This window comes from Cygnus olor, chromosome Z (assembly GCF_009769625.2).
Source record: "Cygnus olor isolate bCygOlo1 chromosome Z, bCygOlo1.pri.v2, whole genome shotgun sequence".
NCBI lineage: Eukaryota > Metazoa > Chordata > Aves > Anseriformes > Anatidae > Cygnus > Cygnus olor.
In genome coordinates this window covers 58,721,113-58,742,178 of record NC_049198.1, presented here as the reverse complement: position 1 = coordinate 58,742,178, position 21,066 = coordinate 58,721,113, and the positions used below count along the sequence as shown (strand labels likewise).

At 45.6% G+C, this 21,066-nt stretch overlaps 1 protein-coding gene and 1 long non-coding RNA gene across 2 annotated transcripts in view; one reads left to right on the top strand and one right to left on the bottom strand.

Moving 5' to 3' along the window:
• Positions 1-1,789, bottom strand: part of WDR36 (WD repeat domain 36) — a 32,784-nt gene extending 30,995 nt beyond the window's left edge. The window contains exons 1-2 of the mRNA XM_040541151.1: positions 1,488-1,789; positions 728-755 (exon numbers count right to left, since the gene is read on the bottom strand). Coding sequence (XP_040397085.1) covers positions 728-755; positions 1,488-1,664 — 205 coding nt within the window. The 5' untranslated portion in view covers positions 1,665-1,789. The remainder of the gene's footprint in view (positions 1-727; positions 756-1,487) is intronic.
• Positions 1,790-2,493: 704 nt separating this feature from the next.
• On the top strand, positions 2,494-20,769 carry LOC121061789. The gene is made up of 4 exons (XR_005815261.1): positions 2,494-2,615; positions 18,241-18,314; positions 19,552-19,624; positions 20,654-20,769. It is a non-coding gene; the product is annotated as an uncharacterized LOC121061789 (long non-coding RNA).
• Positions 20,770-21,066: the final 297 nt, after the last annotated feature.

Below are 21,066 nucleotides of genomic sequence, written 5' to 3'. Positions count from 1 at the left end.
ACCAGCACCACCCGAGCTACTTTTCAGCTGGGTGCCATGCACACAGTCAGTTCCTGGCATGTTGTGGTGTCCCAGGTGCAGAATTCTCTGCTTGCCCTTCACAAACACTGCAGGGTTTCTGTGGACCCACTCCCGGTATTTTCCAACACCTCCACGGACTGAACCTCAGGATGTTGATGAAGGCACTGAACAACACGGGGCCCTATCACTGACACTGAGGGTGCTTTCAACACGTTACCAGCAGCCAACTGGATGTCAAGCCATTGATTCATACCCTTTGTCCCCAGCAGTCCAGACAATCTTTTAACGCTGTGGGGACTTTCAGTATCATCTAGAGCAGCTCTGATCCTGCAATTATACATCTTCCTTCTGTACGGAAGGCCTTGGCTACCGTCTTTATGGTGGCCAAGGCCTTTAGGTAGCCTTTATGGCTACCTTCTAGTAGTAATAAAGACAACAAAAAGCGATCAAAAAGTGAACTTTGACCGCTGCTCATTCCTTTAATGCCTGTGGCTGCTTCTAGAAGAACACGGTGACAAAAACAGGAGGCTTGCCAGGTTAGAGAATTAAACCACAGTTGTAGCAGCAATCTTATTTCCAAACTGGCATCCGCTCTTTCAGAGACACCTTCAGCCTAAGTGCATACCATTCAATTTCCCCTTTTGATCTGAGAACTGGGTGCAGCTACAGTTAAGAAAAGAAGAATGAACAATCTGTGCGTACTTACTGACAGCAACGATACCAAGCTTCTTCACCTGCAATGAAAACGTTAAAATGGCATTTTTAGTGATGTCAAACTGAGTTTGCAATAAACAGAAATTCAACATTTGAGGAACCAGCCTAGCTGCAATTAGGAATTTGCATGCCTCACATGAAAGGAAAACATAAATTTATCTTAAAACAGTATCTACATGGAGATCCGCAAACAGCAGATCAAAAGGAAGTGGACAATATATGCTGAAAGACACCAATCCAGGAAGCTTTTATCTTAATCCTCATGAAACTAAGCACATATTTAGATAACTTGCAAGGCTTGGGGAGACTTGTTTTCACCCCATCTCTGGTTCTGCATTATTTCCACTACAACCACCTTATGTTATTAACTCGCCTCACTTCACGACAGACAGAAGCTACCACTAAAGAGCTAACGTAAAGCCCCTGAAGAAAATATACCCCGTGTACAGTTTATGATCTGTTGTTCAACGTAACTACTTGATTCAGTTCTGCTATTGCTTTGATATACTGAAAATGCTTTTATAGTAACAAAAAAGGGCTTTATAGTGACAAAACAAAAGGCTTTATAGTGACAAAAAAAGGGGGGGGTGGGGGGGGTGGTCTGTAGAGCCACGGGAAGGCTCCTGCATGTGTGGAGCCCGGCAAGGCGCACGAAACCCGGCTGGGCGACGCCTCATCGGGCGGCGCGGCCTGGCCTGGCCTAGCCTCCCGTATGGTCCCCCCCGTCCGCCCCCCGACTCCGCCGCACTCACGTTGTAGGTATGCACGCTGCGCCCCACGGCCGTGGCCACGTAGAACTCGCGGTGCCTGCCGTGGTAGCGCAGGACGTGCGGAACGTGGCCGGAGTAGCGGCCGAGGGCGCGGAACCCGGCGAACAGCCCGCCGCCACCGCCACCGCCACCGCCACCGCCGCCGCCGCCCGCCGCCATCTGCCGCACGCGGCCGTCGCTCGCCGCCAGGAAGTGTCCGCATGCTTCCGGCCGGGCACGCGGGCCCCCGGGCCGTACGCCGCGCAAAGCGCTCCCCGGCGCACCGCGGCTGCGGGAGATGAGTTCCGGGATGCCCGCGGTTCCCCTCCCCCCTTCTTCCCCCCCCCCTCCCCTCCCCCCCCCCCCGGCTCAGAGACACACATCGGGGCCGCGGGGCGGGTGGTGGAAAAAAAAAGGCGTTTAATTCTGAAAATAATGTCCTTTAAAAGGCGTCGTGAGGAGGGTCGGTCGGTGTGTGTGTGTGTTTTTTCGTTAATAAATTAAAAAAGATGAGAGAGGGGGGTCGGTGCGGTGGTTGTATAGCAATAAATAGTAGGTCCGGAGGGGGAGGAAAACAAAAAAATAAAAATAAGAAAACGTAAAAAGGACACATATACCTTAAAATAAAAATTAAAATACACATACTTTGAAAAAAAAATAATAAAAACTTTTAAAAATAGTGGCAGCACACGGGGACACGCCGCAGGGCAGCGGCGCTGCCTACGCCAGGTTCATGTAGCTCCTCCACACGGCCAGCAGCTCCCGCACCTTGCCCTCGTCGCACAGCCCTCCTCCGGCCACGGCCCCCCGGTGCTCCGCCGCGCCGCGCCGCAACCCCTGCAGCACAGCGCCGTCAGACCGGCACGGCTCGGACCGGCTCGGCTCGGCACAGCCCGGCTCGGCACGGCCCGTCCCGGGACCGCGGCACCCACCTGGGGCGGGCGGTACCCGCGGCAGTTGCGCTGCACGACCCGCAGCGTGCTGGGCCACAGCCCCCGGCCGCCGCAGCCCCGCGCCCCGTCGAGGACGCACTGCAGCAGGCGGCCCTCCCGCTGCGCTCGGAGCCAGCCCTGCGGGCACAGGGCTGTCAGCGGCCGCACCGGGAACCGAGCACCGGGAACCGGGAACCAGGTATCGGCCCCGGCGGGGGGGTGGGGCGGCAGCGTGCAGCCGTCGGGCCGCGGCCCCCTGCGCTCGCCCCGCTCCGCCGGCGCCGCCCCAGCGCAGATCCCGGCCCCCAGCGCCCTCGTATCCCCACCCTGCTCCCCATCCCCTCCCTCTCCTCCCCCTTTTCGCCCCCCGTTTTCCCCTTCTCCACCGTTTCTTCTCCCCCCGTTCTTCTCCCCCTTTTCTCCCCCTCTTATTCTCCCCCCTTCCTTCTCCCCCCATTCCTTCTTCCCCCTTTCTCCCCCCCTTATTCTCCTCTTTCTTCCCCTCACTTTTTCCCCCCTTTCCTTCCCCCCTCTTTCCCCGCCTTTTTCTCCCCTCCTTCATTCTCCCCGCTTTCTTCTCCCCCTTTTCTTCTCCCCCCTTCCGTCTCCCCCCTTTCTTCTCCCCCTTTTCTTCTCCCCCCTTCCGTCTCCCCCCTTCCTTCTCCCTTTCTCCTTCCCCCCCATTCCTCCCCTTATTTCCCCCCCATTTCCCCCTCCCTTTCTTCCCCTCTTTTTCATGCCCTTTCCCCCATCCTCTCTCTCCCCCACTCCCTCTCCCCCGGCCTCCCATTTCTTTTTTTTTTTTTTTTTTTGGTGTGCTTTCGCCTTTTTTTTTTTTTTTTTTTCCACGGAAAGGGAATGCCACCTAGCCGTCGGGGGGCTGCGTTCACCCTGGCGAACCTCGGACTGCTCCGACCCCTCGGGCGCGTCCTCGCAGGTGTGAAAATCGAGCTGTAGCCCCTGGAGGAAGACAACAAAACGGGGGGTGCCCCTTAACGCCGCCGCCCCTCGACGGCGGGCGCCCGCACCCCGGGGCCGCCGTGGGAGCGGAGCGGGGCGGCGGGGGCAGACGGTGCCTCCGGTGCCGCCGGTGCCGCCGGTGCCGGGCCGCCGTGCGGGACGGGAGCCCGCTCTCTTGCCGCAGAGCCGCAGCCTGGTCTCCTTGCTAAGCGCTGTCTGTGCGCGCAAACGATCCGCGAGGCTTTCTAAACCGCTGATCACCTTTGCGACCGTGAAACCGTCTTCGCCTTCGGTGCGGTATTACACAAGCGGCTTTTCAGTCCTAGGGGTCTGCAAGGCGCCGGGAAGGGTCAGGTAGCGCTCTGGCAGCAGCCGCCCGGGCTCCTGCTCTCTGTCCCTGCCAGTCCCAGCTTCAGCGCACACTTTAGGGAGGTCGCCGGAGGAGGAGAGTAGGAGATAATTTCCCCGTCCTGTTCACATGCACCGGCTTACTAAACTAGCCAACTCCCGGCTTGCTAATCGAGATTTTCAGAAAGTAGCTGCCGGCGGTCAAGGATAAAATCGTGGAGGCAGTGCCGTACCGAGTTTCCCTCCGATGCCACCAGAGAAACCACCAACCTCGTTTAAGGTCATGTGCGCATCCAAAACGTTTAGGAGATCCTCTCGTATCTCGTCGTGGTTACAGAGGCTGAAATTGTAGGCGGACTCCCGCGATAAGTCGGCGATCTGAAGAAAGATGATGAAGCCACAAAAGACTGCATAAGAAAAAGCCAAAGGTTAATTCTCCTGCACCGCTACGTGACCCGACAGGGCACGGAGGACAGATCTGAAGAGAGGGATGCCGGTGCCTCGGGAGCACTAGAAAAACTGGTTGGTTACCCTTGTGATTATCCATGGTGTCTTTACACGTTGTTTTTCTCTTGCTGGGCTTCAGATCGTTGCTGGCTTCATATATGTACCTGTACGCCTACGGAAATGATGGTTTCCAATTCCATAACCGGGGCTCACTGGGACGTCTCATGCACCTCTTTCCAGAACTGTAAATAATAAATATTCAGACTCGAAGCTGTGTCACCGATCCGAAAAGAAACACGGGATAATAAATAACAACCGACCGCAGCATCTAAACCCAAACCTAAACAAACCAAAGAGAAAAAAAACAAAACAAAACAAAACAAAACACTCCACGGCAGCCGATCCCGCCCGAAACGAGTGTGGACAACGCCGCCAGCAGCGGCGTGGACACCACCTCCAGGGCTGGCAGTTGCGATATTGTCGCTCAGGCGACACACGACGCAGGGGGACCGCCCGGGGCAGGCGCTCACGCCCGCCGCGATGTGCTCTCGGCGGCACGTTTCAGCGCATCGCTTTGCGATGCTGGCGAGCGCTCGTTTCCCCGTCTCGCCTAGAGCTTTTCTCCGTCTTGCCTGGCCCTTTTCCTCCTCTATCCTAGCCCTTTTCCCCCTTTCTCCCTCCCCAGCCGCTTCCCCCGGGGAGACCCTTCTCCCTCGCAGGCTGCAGGATGCGCACCCCTGAGGGCACCCGGCCGGCTCAGGACCCCGGTCGGGGAGAGGGGCGCGCAGCCCGTGCAGGTGTTTTCTGCTTTTGGGTGGTGGGATTGCTCCTGGTCCCGCCGCACGGGGTCAGGGAAAGTGCCCCGGGATGCCCGCCGGCAGCGCCGCGGTGGGAGCGGTGCCAGCCGAGGGCACCGCGGCGAAGGGTTTAGGGGCAGCCTTATCTCAGTTTCGGGTAAAGCCTTTTTTTTTTTTTTTTTTTAATTTATTATTATTTTTTTTTCTCGGGGAATGCCTCTCCGGCGTGACTCATTAGGGAAACCCAAGAGGACTGCCACCGCCGTGGGAGGGAGGGCATTTTTTTTGGCCCTCGGAGCTGGGGACGGGCCAAAAACGATTAATCCCTGTGTCGTGCCTGCACGCTCGAGTGCCCTCCCTCTCGTCTTCTTCCCGCCCCTCTCCCCGCAGCCCCGACGGCTGCTGCCTCCCTCCCTGCCCGGTCTCGGAGCGTGCAGGGTGTGCAGGGCTTTCGCCTGGCCGTGGGGGACCTGGGATGGCCGGATTAAAGCGTGGCTGTGTGCCACCGCTCGTAGAGGTGCGGGGATAAACCTAATCCCCGTGAAAGCCCACGTCTTCAAGTCGCCGTCTTAAAATCTGTTGCGCTCACTGAGGTGCAAAGCCGGTGCGCCGAGGCTCGGCAGCGCGCAGGGGGCATCTGAGAGAGGGGCCACTATTTGGGCATGGCGCTGCCGAGACCCAAATGCAGGCGGCACACGCCTTTTCATGAAACCAGCCGTGCCTAGTCCTTCACCAGCTGGCACTGTGCACATCTGTTGGGATACCTGCGTTTCACCCGCTCCCAGAGCTGCCAAGCAAACCAACAAAAACCCATTTTCCTAAAGGATGTCTTGTTCACCTATTCCAGAAACTGTTGGGTTTTTTATTAACTCGCAAACTCGTGTGCCTTCGTCTTGTTCCAGGACTTCTTGTCTGATGCTGTTAATCAGCTTTAATAAACTTTAGTAAGTTATCAGTTAATAAACTGATAAAATTCATTTTCTCTAAATAGCTTTGTATTTCTCATTTTACAGCATCACAAATGAATATGCAACCTAACGTAAAGGAATTCACTTTTAGGTGTACTTTTTTTGTGGTATTCATGAAAGCCAGCAGAATAACTGACAAACAGCCTGTTCCTGCCATGGAGTCAGTGTAATGCTCATCTAAGGACGCAATTTAGGACCAAGAAAATCTTATTTGTTACTTTCTATTGTTTATTTGTCTTTACTAAACGGATAAACACAATAAACCTGTTAATAAAGGTGCTTATTTGCCCTTACTAAACATGGTGCAGTAGTCCTGGGAATAGTTAAAGCTTACAGCTTGTTTCAGTTTTAATACAAGCAATACTGGGCTGAAAACTGTCTTCCATCACTATTAATACACACATGGTTTTATCTACTGCGTGTGTGTCTCTGTAGTTAAGAGCAGAGCAAAGCTGCAGCAGACTCTGGCAACATAATCAGATCAGCAAATGAGAAATGTATTTTTTAAAGGAACCAGAAATGTATATGCCTGTAAAAGACTATTTGACATTGAAAACATGTTTCTAATTAAGTTCAAATGAAAGACTATTAAGAAACAAGGAATCCACTTCTTTTTCTTTAATCACCTTATTTATTTATTTATTTATTGGATTTGAAAAGTCCTGTAAGTAAATAGCATGTCAGCAATTCATCTGGTCTCTAGTTTCCACTCAGCAATCATCTTGAGTGACCTCCCTCTCTTTTTCTTCATCTCCTCACCCTGCAGCCCAGCCAGCTTCTGCCTCCCTGCCCAGGTCTTGGATCAGGCAGATGGGAGAAGAATTAGCAAATGATATATATTTTTTTATTATTATTTTATTAATTTCCAAAGAGGTATGCATTGAGATACTGTGATATGTGTCAGAAAGGTGGGGGGAAAAGTTCAAAACAACCTGTGCATATTTATAATTCAAGCACTCCAAAACTTTTAACTTTTACTTGCTCCAGACATAATAATCCTGCGGTCTCACTTCTGACAGCAGCTTTTGACCTGGGCAGTTGGCCAAATTTGAGGGATTTGCAAGCAGCTTCCATTAAGAGAAATAATACAAGATTTTATTTTATTTTATTTTATTTTATTTTATTTTATTTTATTTTATTTTATTTTATTTTATTTTATTTTATTTTATTTCATTTCATTTCATTTCATTTCATTTCATTTTATTTCATTTTATTTTATTTCATTTTATTTATTTATTTATTTATTTATGGAGTCTTGTAGCACTTTCTTCCCTAATGCCTGTTGCCTGGCAGTCCTGTTCTGTCTTGAAGATACCACATTTGCAACCATGCTTGAGCAGTGGTAAAATGGGATTGAGAAATATCTGTTGCTACTTCGCTGCAGGTCAAGATGATATCTGTGCGGGCAGGACTGCTGCCAGCCCCCAGTGGGAGAGGAATTTTGAAGCGAACGAGAAGTCATTGGCTTCAGTAGGCATTTCTGATCAATATTATTAATATTACTGGCATTATAATTCATCAGTCTGATTTGTATTTCCTGAGCCAGTTTTTGATTGTTACATCTTAGTACATGTAGCTGAAAGGCAAACCTTACACATTTTTTTGTACACATGAGCAATATGTTCCTGCCTAAAACACCTCTCTGCTGCAGAAATGCCAGTCATACCCAGGATCTTAACGTAATTATACTTTGGGGGTGTAGGATTTGGGAATTTCTTAAATTATGAAATTATGTACTTGGTGAGGAGACGTGGAGGGAAATGGTGATTACTCAAGTGAAGTCCGGGAGATGGGAAGGAAATGGGTTGGTGCTTGAGAACATGCAGAGCATGTGTCACAGCCCAGGAGCCCATGGTAGGCTGCCCCGGGCCATGCAGGTGCATGCAGCCTGTCTGTGTCCTGCCCACCCTTGGCAGGAGCTGTATGAGATCCATCTGGCTGGGCAAACACTGGTTGCTGTTTTTGTGGGTCTGGATATGGTAGAAGAGTTCTCTGCTGGCAACTTTGCCATCACAGAGGGCACTGCACTCTGCTGTGATACTCAGCACTATCTGACCACTGATGACAACATGCAGCCAGCTCACCAAAAATGCCCTCTCTGAGAGTCCCATACTCAGCAAAGCTGAAGGCTATATTAGAGATACCTCCCAGGTGTTCAAAAGTCAGGCTGGACAGGGCTTTGGGCAACCAGATCTAGTGATGGCAGGGGTGTTGAATTAGATGGTCTTTAAAGGTCCCTTGCAACTCAAACCATTATATGATTGTCGTGTGCACAGCTTGGGGGTAAATACACAATGGCCTCACTTTTTAAATTTGTTTTTGTTGATACAGTTTACTTTAGAATTTCTTTTCTGAGGAAATGACTTTTTTGTTTGTTTGTTTGCTTTTTGTTTTTGTTTTTGTTTTTAAGTATTGTCATTTCCAACATAATGGAAATTCAAAATGTTGGCCACATTTTTTTTCACATTCCCATCTGACGCCTGGATCCTGGTCTTCCTGGTCTTAGGCACACAAACCCGTCTGTTTGTCCCTATGCCTGTGTAGAAGCCTACCTTCTTGAGCACAAGTAGCATCTGAATGCTGGTGAGGGCCTCCACATGCCCATCTGGAGATGCATGCATATCCCACTCACGAGCACCCAAGGCTGGCTGGTGGCTGGCCATGAACAAAACAGCTCTGAGATAGCATCGCAGAACTTGTTGTCAGTTGGCATACCTCAGCTTTCCCCAGAGATTGAAAGACTTGTCAGCAAAACACAGGAGCATGTCTGCATTACTAAATAAAAACAACAATAATAATCACAACAACAACAACAACAACAACAATAATAATAATAATAAATCTAACCCTTTTGATCTAATAGTCCATGTTGATATTGATGTTGATAGCTGCTGACTAGAGTATCTGCACAGCAGTGCGACTTAGGTCTGAGATGAATATAGAGTATCTTTCTCCCAAGTCTCCTAATGCTGTTGGCTTCCATGCAGCACATGGAAAAGTCCAGGATTCAACTTTCAAGTCCTACCACATGATAGGTGGCACATCCTCTCTTTTAAGAACTCCATACAGTGCTCTTAATATTATTCTCAGGGTAAATGGTTTCTAAAATTACCTGTCTCTTAAGCAAAGTGAAAACCTTTCAGGAGGAGAAGCTTCAGCACCATGAGTCAAACTGACTGTTACGTTGCTTTGGCAGGATCCAGATTTTCATCTGAGATTCCTTCTGTCTAGGCTGACTAATCATAGAAGTGGGACCTGTCATTCTCTTTGCAGGACAGTCAGGTAGAAAGTGTCAGGTAGAAGGTAGAAGGAGGAAAATACACATTCCCAAGTGTTTTCACACTGTTTTGCTGCCAGAAGAGGACAGCAAAGATTCAGTGCACTTGTGATTAATATTAGATCTCCTGAAGGATCACAGCCTGTGGGTTAAATATCTTTCTCCCTTCTGTCCTACCCCCTGCCACCCCCATTCTGTTGTCATATCCATTTCATTTGTCCAGCCATCTTCTGCCTCCATATTTTTAGTGTCAGCCTCTGTCTTTTACCTTTCTGTTCCTAACTTGTCCCAAGCATTTCCAAGTCCACATTTAAATGCTTATTTTCAAGTTACACCTTTCCTTCTTATCCACATGCTAACTCCTCCTCTGCTTTCTCCCATCCCTCATCTTCTGAGATCCCATAAGAAACTCTAAACAAATGTCTTAAGACATCAGTTGCATATAATCAGGTTCACAAATGCTCTAGTATCAGAATTACAACTATGTAAAAATTAATGAGTTTCTCAGCTCATTTAAAGTTGTACTTTAGTCTTGCTTGTCGATACCTTATTAACATGTTTAATGCTAATAAGTTCATGAATTAATTATTGGTCATTACACCAGTGTTGTTATTTTATTACCCCTTTCCTTCAGTAGTACTCCAGTTTAACTCAGTCATTTTTCTTCCTCAAATTTATTATATTTATGTGGTGACTTGCTTTCCCTGCTCTTCAAGATGTAGTATTAAAGGAGAAATAGAAAATGAGCACCCAAAAATGCTCCAGTCAAGTCTAGCATGCACACAAAATCTCAAAAAATGGAAGAAACCACTTTAGACTGGTAACAAAATAAATCCCAGCCACAGCAGGAATACGACGAACCTGCCTTGCATTAGAACATGTATCCGCTGTCCATCATTACCACTGGATATGCCTGACTGTATGTAAAACATTTTTAAAATCACCAAAGCAGAGTTGGGAAACTCAACAGACCTTTTACTCTTCAATCATTGTTTACTCCAAACTCCGGATTTATAGCCAAATTTGTCTAGGTTAGTTAAAGATTTTCCAACTAGCAATGACTAGTCAGGACACATCGGTTCCATGAGTCTGAAATATTTCACTAACATATTTGCAACTAACATATCTGCAGTTTTTCTCATTCAAGAATTATTTCAGTAGAAACACAGTTGGATTATTGATGTGGTTTGTCAAGGAGGAAACCCTGAGGCCCTTATGTAGCAAGTTGAATTAATAATTGTGAATTCTTGAGAAAGTCTGTCTCACTGCTGTTGAAAGAAGTGAAACTGAAAGTACATCCTTGTCATTGAGCAGACACATGATCCACAGCTTTTGGAGCAGGTCAAAATTCATCCAACTGGAAACACTGGTTACCAAACAACTTTTCATTTTTCATCCCAGCTGATCATCTTAAAACAACAGCAGCAACAACACCAAAACTGCAGTAGCATGTTTCTTCTCCTTTATTTGCTCTTCCATGCACTTTGTTGTTTACTTCAGCTTTGTGCTGTGACTCTTTTCTAAAACAATTTTGAACATTTCAGTTGCACTCTGTTTAACAGGAACATATTTCTGTTACATATAACAGGACCAGAAACAAAGCTTACTTTGTATTTGACATTGCCAGTGTAATTTAAGGCAACTGCAAAGAGAGAGATGAATTTGTAAGACTTTTTCTCAGAGGAATGAGCAAAGAATGTAGATTATTTAGGTCACAAGTGACTGAGTGAGGAGATAAGCTCAAAGTTAAGCAATAATAATACCACTATATCACATTCACTATAGGGAGCACCCTAATTTTAATCCTAGAAACAGCTTGCTACAAAAGAGTTTCTTGCCATGCCTGACTGAAGCAGGGTGTTGTCAAGCAGTGCCTTTGTGTTGATTTGTTAAAAATTCGGAGCAGGTCTCTCCAGTACTGGAATATTCAAAATGAAGTGTGGTTAAGCTGTGGTACTTCTAGGACTGCAGAATTGATCAGAATTAACCTTCTTCATAACCATCTGAATAGTTTTCTACCCAACTACAATATGTTTTACATATTATTGAAGAAACACGTCATTTTGTTGAATTTTCTCTCCTTCGTCACTCTGAAAAGAGCAATGTGCCAGATATCTGCTCTGTGTAAGTAACAATGAATTGTATTTTGGCAGGAGAGATCACTAGGCACCGTAATAGATAGATGCAGGACAGCCTCAGGTAAATAAAATGGAAATTGCCACTACCTAGGACCAGGAGCATGTCTACCTCTCACTGTACTTCTCTTTTAAAGTACTTCCACCCGGAAATGTAGCCCTCAGTGCCACTGCTCAGCTCTTGCCTGCTCCAGGGACACTCGCTCCCTGCCCAGAAGCCTTCCTTGTAGCATCCCAATTAACATCACAGACTCCGTGCACCTCATGGCCTTGGATGTGCACCTAGTGCTGCCTCGTGGTCTCCAGACAGCCTGGGGAAGCCGCAGCCTATGGCTGCACCTGGCAGGAGGTGGTTTGGGGAGGCCTGGCTGGCAGCAGCAAGGTGGGCCGCTGGCCTGTGCCCTGGGGAGGGCAGCCATGTTCTCTGCCCAGCGCCACGGCCTGGAGCCCTACCCAGACCTCCAGGAGATTAAAAGCCAAGTGTTTGTCGAAATTCAGCTGCCCCATGCCAGGTTATAGGACACAGGGACAGTCAGTGGGTGGGAGCTGGCTCGTGGCAGATGAAGCCCAGTGGGGGAAATAGTTCTCACAGCTGTGGACAGAAGGTTCGAAAGGGTTGCTGCTGTGCAATGCCTGTGTACTTGTCCAAATCTATCTCTATTCATGCTTCTTGATGAAAACCATTAACAGCTGGATCCTACTCATCCTGGCATCTCAAAGCTAAAGTTATTTGTGAGTTGGCAGCCTACATACCAAATGCTTTCAAGGCCTCTTTGGAGAATTGTGTAAAGCCCTTTACATGGACATATGCACATAGCCAGCCTTTTATGTGATGAAAGGAACTGAGTCCATTATTCTTTTGCTCTGGTGAGACTGGGTTCCCTGTGTGGTATGTGGCAAGAAATTGATCAAGACTGCTTTCCAACTGCAGCATGGATTTTCTAGTTGTGGGAATCCTAGAATCATAGCATGGTTTGGGTTGAAGAGACCTTCAAGACAATCTGGTTCCAACCTACCTGCCATGGGTGGGGACACATTCCACTAGACCAGGTTGCCTATAATCCCATCTTGCCCAGCCTTGTACACTGCCAAGGATGGGGCATCCACAGCTCCTCTGGGCAACCTATTCCAGTGCCTCACCACCCTCAGAGTAAAGAGCTCCTTCTAGGTACCTAATCTAAATCTCTTGTCTTTCACTTTAAAATTATTTCCCATTTTCCTATCACTACACTCCCAGACAAAGAGTTCCTCAACAGCTTTCCTGTAGGCCCTCTTTTAAACACTTGAAGGCCATTGTAAGGTCTCCACAGAGCCTTCTCTTCTCTAAGTTGAACAACCTCAACTCCGTCAGCCTGTCTTTGCAGGAGAGGTGCTCCACCCCTCTTATCATCCTCATGGCCCTCCTCTGTACCTGCTCTAGTACATCCATGTCCTTTTGTTGGGGACCCCAGAGCTGAATGCAGTGCTCCAGGTGGGGTCTCACAAGATCAGAGTAAAGAGGTAGAATCAATTCCCTGAACATAGAATGGCCTGGGTTGAAAAGGACCTTAAAGACCATCTAGTTTCAACCCCCCTGCTCTGGGCAGGGTTGCCAACCATTAGGACAGGCTGCCCAGAGCCGCATCCAGCCTGGCCTTGAATGCTTCCAGCGATGGGGCATCCACAACCTCCCTGGGCAACCTGTTCCAGTGCCTCACCACCCTCTGAGTGAAAAACTTTCTTCTAATTTCTAACCTAAATCTCCTCTGTCTTAGTTTAAAACCATTCCCCCTTGTCCTATCACTATCAACACATGTAAACAGGCGTTCCCCGTCCTGTTTATACGCTCCCTTCAAGTACTGGAAGGCTGCAGTGAGGTCTCCCTGAAGCCTTCTCTTCTCCAAGCTAAATAAGCCCAGTTCTCTCAACCTTTCTGCATAGGAGAGGTGCTCCAGCCCTCTAATCTTCTTAGTGGCCCTCCTCTGGACCTGTTCCAAGAGCTCCACATCCTTAAGATGTGGACAGTCAACATGATGGTCATGTTTCTTTTGATGCAGCTCAGGATACAGATGTCTTTCTGAGCTGCAAGCTCACATTGTTGGCTCATGTTCAGTTTTTCATCCACCAGTACCCCCAAGTCCTTCTCCTTAGGGCTGCTCTCAACCAACTCATCACCCAGCCTGTATTTGTGCTTGGAAATAGATGGAGAAGCAGCAAAGCTGTGGTCTGTAGGACTGCAGGGGACCTTTCTACCTGAGACCCCACATCAAGCAGTTACTTCACATGCTTACTGCACCATACAAATAGTCACACAAGGATAGCCCTGACTGATAACAGATCTTTAGCTCTTCAGTTCAGAATACTCCTTCCTCGGGGCGGGGGGGGGGGGGGGGGGGGGGGGGGGGGGGGAGGGTTGGGGAAGAGAGACTAGAAACTGAAATTCAGTCTGATCTTCATATAGTCTGTGTACACACAAAGTCTTGAAACAGAAAGGTACTAAAATAAAATAAGCAGGCAGAAACATTCTTTAAAAATAGTCTTTGGAAGGATTAATATAAAGGTTACCATCATGGTGTATGGAGTGCAGTAGTGTAAGTGAAACATTAATACACAGAAGTACAACATTTGGTTTTAATAATTCAACTTCTAAGTAAGAACAAAGGTAAGCCAGAAAGTAATGTATTTTAATGGGAAAGATACACAGCAGAGACTTTAAATTTATGTACTGTTTTTTTTTTTGTTTGTTTTTTCTGTGTTATTTTTTTTTCCCAGCGCAATGTGCTCATATTTATAACTTCAAGAGTCAAAGAAAAAAAAAAGGGAATTTTATCTTTTCAGATAAAAACATTTTTAAAATTTCTCAGTTTACAGGTTATTGTCTTTTTTTTTTTTTTTTTTTTTTTTTTTCCTGGAGATGAATGATATAAACTCCTATTTAGATGAAACCATTTAGATGTTAATTTCCAACAAAACGTTTAAAACAGATATTTTACATATTGAAATGCAGTATTTGTCACTTATTATTATTATAATATTCAAGTTGCTCGAATTGTAAGGGTTGCTTAGGAGAAGAAACATGGGTGGAACAAATAAATTATTCCTTTTGTACAGTCCTATTTAATTCTAAGGAATGTAAGTACAACCTCACTTTTCTGGAGGCTGTGGAAAAAGTTTTAGAAAGAAGAAAATAGGTGTTTGTATATTTCTTGTGGTCATACTTTCCCAAAAGCTCTGTCCTCTACTTTCCATTGTGTTATTCCCAATGTTTTTTGTACTTTTTTGTCTTCCACAGAAAGCTTGAAAATCCCATAGCTCTACTCTGCTCTTAACTCATGATAGATGTCAGAGCAGGAGCCTGAACCTTCAATTTTTCCATATGTCTCAGAACTTCTATTTTTTTTCTTTTAGACCTCAGAGAAAGATGTGTAAGCAAATCTCCTCTTTTTTTTCTCTCTTTTTTTTTCATTTTTTTTTCCTTTTTTTTTTTCACCCAGAACCATCTCTGTGGCAGAAATAACTATATTTTTATTATAATATCATACCTTATTCCAACTCTACCCATCTTTTTTCAGTTGAACTATAAAGTTGACTTTCTAAGTTGTTAGCAGATCTGAAATTATTTGGAAACATAACTATGTGATTTAGATTTCATGTCCTGTTAGGGTATTTCTACCAAACAGAAACTTCAGAAATCTTCTCATCTTGCTCAATTTCCTGTACAGAATCACAGAATGGTCAGGGTTGGCAGGAACCTCTAGAGGACATCTGGTTCCCCCTGCCTGTTTAAGGAGGGTCACCTAGAGCAGGTTGCCCAGGACCATGCCCAGTGTGTATTTGATTATCTCCAAGGAGGGTAACTCACAACATCTCTTGGCAACCTATTCCAGTGCTCCATCACCCTCATAATAGGGAAGTGCTTTGAGATGTTCAGAGGGAACGTCCTGTCTTTCATTTTGTGTCCATTGTGTCTGGCACTGGGTACCACTGAAAAGAGCCTTGCTCCATCCTCTTTGCACTCTCCCTTCAGATATTTATATACCTGGCTTATGAATGCATATTGATGAGAACCCCCCTGAGTCTCCTCTTCTCCAGTCTGAACAGTCTCAGCTCTCACAGCCTTTCCTCACAGTAGTGATGCTCCAGTCCCTTCATCATCTTCATGGTCCTTCCTTAGACAGAATGGCCCTCTTGTACTGGGAGAGTCAGAACTAGACACAGTACTCCAGGTGTGGTTTCACCATTGCTGAGTAGAGGGGAAGGATCACCTCCCTCGATCTGCCAGGAGTTCTTTGCCTAATGTCACTAAAGAACACCATTAGCCTTCTTAGTGGCAAGGGCACACTGCTGGCTGATGTTCAGCTTCGTGTTTACCAGGGTCCTCAGCGGCTTTTCTGCAAAGCTGTTTCCAGCTGGGTGGCCCCAGCATGTCCTAGTGCCTGGGGTTGTTCCTCCCCAGGTGCAGGACTTTCCACTTCCCCTTGTTGAATTTCATGATGTTCTGGTCTGCCCATTTCTCCAAACTGTCCACATCCCACTGGATGGCGGCATGGCCCTCTGGTATATCAGCTACTTTTCCCAGTTTTGTGTCATCTGCCAACTTGCTGAGGATACACTTTACCCCATTGTCCAGCTCATTAATGAAGATGTTAAATAGGACAGGACCCAGTACTGACTCCTGAGGTACACCACTGTGGGTGGTTACTGGACTCTAAGCTTTATGCAACTGATCACCACCTTATGGGTACAACTGTTCAAAGTGTTTTCCACCCACCACACTGTCTGCCCATCCAGGACATTCATCACCAGCCTGTCTATGAGGATCTTATGGTGCACAGTGTAAAAGGTCTTACTGAATACATGGTAGACAATATCCACTGCTCTTTCATCATCTAACAGGCAGGTCACTTAATTGTAGAAGATTCTCTATTTGGCCAAGCATGACTTCTCCTTGATGAATCCATGCTAACTATCCTGATGATTTTCTTGCAATTTGTGTGCCTGGAAATGTTTTTCAGGATTAGCTGCTCCATCACTTTCCCAGGGATCAAGGTGAGGCTTATCAGCCTGTAGTTCCATGGGTCTCCTTTGACGTTTTTGAAGTTAGGAGTGACATTTGCTTTCCTCCAGTCTTCAGGCACCATGACCTATCAACAGTTTTACAGAGTAGCCTCACAATAACATTTGCCAACTCCCTCGGCACTTATAAGTGCATTCTACCAGGACCCATTGATTTATGTATTCCCAGCTTGCTTGAGTATTTCCTGACCTGATCCCTTGTCCAAGGGTACATCTTCCTTGCCCCAGGTCTCTGGGGCCTGGGATTCCTGAAGGCTGGTCTAGCTAGTAAAGACTGAAGCAAAGAAAGCATTCAGTACCTCAGCCATTCCCATGTCCTGCATCTCCTTCAGCAGTAGGCCTCCATTTTCCTGAGTCTTCCTTTTGCCATCTATGTTGTGGTGGTTTTACCTTGCTAGGCAGCTGAACTCCACCACAACCTCTCTCCCACTCCCCCTCCTCAGAAGAGGAAGGGAAGAAGAAAAGGAAAAAAAAATCAAGCGTTGAGATAAGGGTAATTTAATTAAAGAAAAAATATTCATTAATATAAAATATTAATAAAATATTTATTAAATTAAAATATTAAATATTATTTATATACTATATAATATTAATATATTAATATTATTATATTAATATAATATATAATATATATTAAATTAAATATTAATAAATATTTATTAAGGGAAAATTATTATTAAGGGAAAATTAAATAATTTAACTAAAGGAAAAAGGGGTGTGGGGGGGAGCAAAACAAACAAACAAACAAACAAAACAACCAAGCAAAGACCTTGTGGAAGCACAGAGAGAGAGGAAAGAAATTACTTCCCACCAACAAGCAATGCTTGACCATGTCCTGGAAGCAGGGCCTCAATACGCATAGCTGTTGTTTGGGAGAACAGATATTTTCATCATGAGAGCCCATCCCTCCCTTCTCCTTCCCTTTTTCCACCTTTTATTGCTGCGTGTGACACCATATGGCATGGAATATCCCTTTGGTTGATTTAGGTCAGCTGTCCTGGTGATGTCCCCTCCCCACCTTTTACCCACCCCCAGCCTGCTGGCTCTTTGGGGGTTTGGAGGGAGTCCTGATGTGGTGCCAGTATTGCTCAGCGGTAGACACAACACTGGTGTGATACCAGTGCTGTTCTAGCTACGAGTGCAGAGCAACGCCCTGTATGGGCTGCTGCAGGGAAAGTTAACTCCATCCCAGCCAGACCCAGTACTTATGTACATACAGAAGCCCTTCTTGTTGCCTTTGATGTCCTTGGTCAGATTCCATTCCAGCTGGGGTCTAGCTTTTATAACCTCATCCCTGAATATTCGGGCAATGTCTCAGTACTCTTCCCAGGTTACCTGTCCCTGCATCTACTCTCTCTATGCTTCATTTTTCTGTTTGAGTTTGGCCTGGTGCTCCTTGTTCATTCGCATAGAACTCCTGGCATTTTTTGCCTGACGTCCTCTCTGTTGGGATGGACCTCTTCTGAGCTTGGAAGAGGTGAATCTTGAATATTAACCAGCTTCCTTGGGCCCCTCCTATCACCAGAGCCTTATTCTACAGTAATCTTCCAAGGAGATCTTTGAAGAAGCCAAAATCTATTTTCCTGATGTTCAGGGTTCTGAGTTTGCTTTTCGTCCCTGCCTTCAGGATCCTGAACTCCACAACCTCATGGTCATTGCAGCCTGGGCTGCCTTTGACCTTCACATTCTCAATAAGCCACATGGTGGTGGTTAGTAGAAGGTCCAGCAGAATGCCTCTACTTGTTGGTTCCTCTGTCAGTTGGAGAAGGAAGTTATCATTAATGCAATTCAGGAGCCTCTTAGATTGATTATACCCTTTTGTGTGTACCTCCAACAGATACTGGTGTGGTTGAAGTCTCCCATGAGGACCAGGACCTGTGAACATGAAGTTGCTCTTTCCTGTCTGCAGAGGTATTCATCCGCTTGTTCTTCCTGCTCCAGTGGCCTTTGTCATATACACACTATAATGTCACCTTTATTGATCTTCAAGACCATCTACTTCCAACCCCCATGCCATGGGCAGGGACACCTTTCACTAGACCAGGTTGCTCAGAGCCCCAGCCTGCCCAGTCTTGTACACTTCCAGGAAGGGACCATCCACAGCTTCTCAGGGCAATCTGTTCCAATGTCTCACCACCCTCCTAGTGAAGAATTTTTTCTGTATATCTAATCTAAATCTCCCCTCTATTACTTCAAAAACATTTCCCTTTTTCCTATCATCACACTCCTTGATAGTCTCTCCCCAGCTTTCCTGTGCCCCCCCCCTGTAGGTATTGGAAGGCAACTATATGGTCTCTCCAGGACCTTCTCTTCTCCAGGCTGAATAACCCCAACTCCCTCGGCTTGGCTTTGTAGGAGAAGTGCTCTAACTCTCTAATCATCTTTTTACTGAAGTCTAAAGGAAATCAAGAGGGCCAACTATTTTACTCATAAACTTCGATGACCTGGTTTGGTGTTCCTGCTTTAGATTGCTCCATCAAGATTCTCCTCAAGATTGTTCACTTTTTCTTGTGTCCTTTTCTGCCGGCACTGCTTTTATCTAAATTATTCTTTCTATGTCCGCATGGTTCTCAGGCTCCCAAGCCACATTTAATGTTTCTAAAGCTCCAACGAGGCAATATTCAAGAACAATTTCCTGTTTTTTAGTCTGTGTTTTGAACACAAACCTGGATTCTCTGGATTCAGAGCAGCCATCTTCTATCCTTTACATCGGAAAGTACTTCTTTCTCTTCCTGAGATGAGGAAAAAAATGACATTCCATGGCAAGTTGCACACTCCTCTGAAAGGATTTTGTCATTGGTCTTTCTCAACATCCCAGCATCATACTTGGTTTGCCAGTAAAAATTTTCTAGGAAATTTTTGTATAAATATGGAAACATCAAAACCACATTTTTCTTCATACCTTCAGCTGTGATACGTAATTAGGTTTTATTATCTTCCTCCAAATAGCACTTAAAGAAGTTTTGGTGGATCCCAAACCATTTCTTTTGTTCTAAGTGTGAATGTTAGTCTTGTTGAAGTTTTGCCAGTTCATCAGTATGGTACCATGTATACTGATGTTCTGGAAATCTCATTTTCACGGCTGTCTTATGTGGGCTTTCTTGGAATTTATGAAGAAGTATGAAGTATCTCCTTGGTCTGTTTCTAGGAAACAAACTGAATAAAGAATTCAGTGTATTGCCAAAGACGTTCTACTGCAAACTCTGAACACTATGAAAAAGGTAACTCTTTTTGAGTTTGTGACGTATTTGTCTATGTTTTTCTCACTGGTTTTGACCTAAAAAATAGGTATTTCACTGTGGCAGAGAGACTGAAAACGTTTGAGCTACCCACTTGTGCCACCTGTTAATTAAATGTGTAATCTCTTTTGTTTAAGAAGGGTGAACTACACAGATCTGTCCCCCACCTGAACAGCATGATCAGGCACTCTCTTCTATTTCTTCCTGCTCTGTACTCCTCCAGCATGAACACAATTTTGATTAACAAGATCTGTCCAACTCCATTTCAAGTAAGCCTAGTAAATCAGGCCATTCCAAGAACTTTGGAGAATTTTGAGTCCAGGTTTGGGCTCGTGGCAGGCTTTAGCCCCAGCTGCCCCAACACCGTGCATCCAAGAGCACCTCCAAGACAGTGTTAAACATCCAAGGAAATCTGGGCTTGAAAATGTGGAGTTTGACGTCATTGTCTGCCTTCAGGTGGTACTTAATACCAGGCTATCAAATTGTTCTTTCAGAGACAAGCGTACGAAAGTGCTGCCTGAGCTGACAGTCTAATCACACAAAACCATACTTTCCAGGCTTCTCTTTTTGAGTTTCTAAAATAAATTGAGTGAGAAATTCACTAATAAAGCAGGAAATTAGAGGGTAAAATTACTCGCCGTTAACAGAGATCTCAGTCTGTTTCCAACGGTTACAAACCTCCATTGGTTCACAGAAAGGACTGTTACAGATTGTATGTTTCTGACAGAAAGAGTATTTATTGTGTTTTCAGGAAATGACTTGTTAAGTTTGATAAAATTTGGCAAAATTAAGTTTATGCAGGTTATATTTATACACTGAAATACTAATTATCAGAACATATATATATATGTATATATTTAAAAGAATAACGTTGTATTTTGATTTTTAACTGACCACAGAAATGTTTGAGATAATTTGGATAGGATAAAAAAATAAAGAGCACTTTTACCTGCTTAGATTTTCAAATTGAATGCAGCTAACTGAAAGAATCATTTCTTGATCTTCCTTAAGCTTTTAACTTTGAAGGAACAAGTGAGTGCCTGAGCAACCACTGGCCTGAACACAATCATACAAGAGGCAAAGTGTACATCCTGAGCATTCAATCATTCACTCATGCCTGTGTTCAGATGGACATCCAAGTATTTCACTCCAAATACTGAAAATAAATAATAATAATAATTAAAAATGTTAATAAAAAACAAGCAGCCTAGACATTCCTTTCCACTTTTTTTTCTTTTTTTTTGGGGGGGGGGGTGGGCTGGGGGGGGAGAAGTTTGACTTTCCTAGACCTAATGTTTAAATTCTACGTCTTACATGTGGGGTTAACAATTTCTGGAGGAGGCTTGTATTTTATTACTTGTAAGGATCAGATTTAAAGGTTAATCGCTCTATTGCAGTAAAGAGAACTTAATTACGTTTTCACA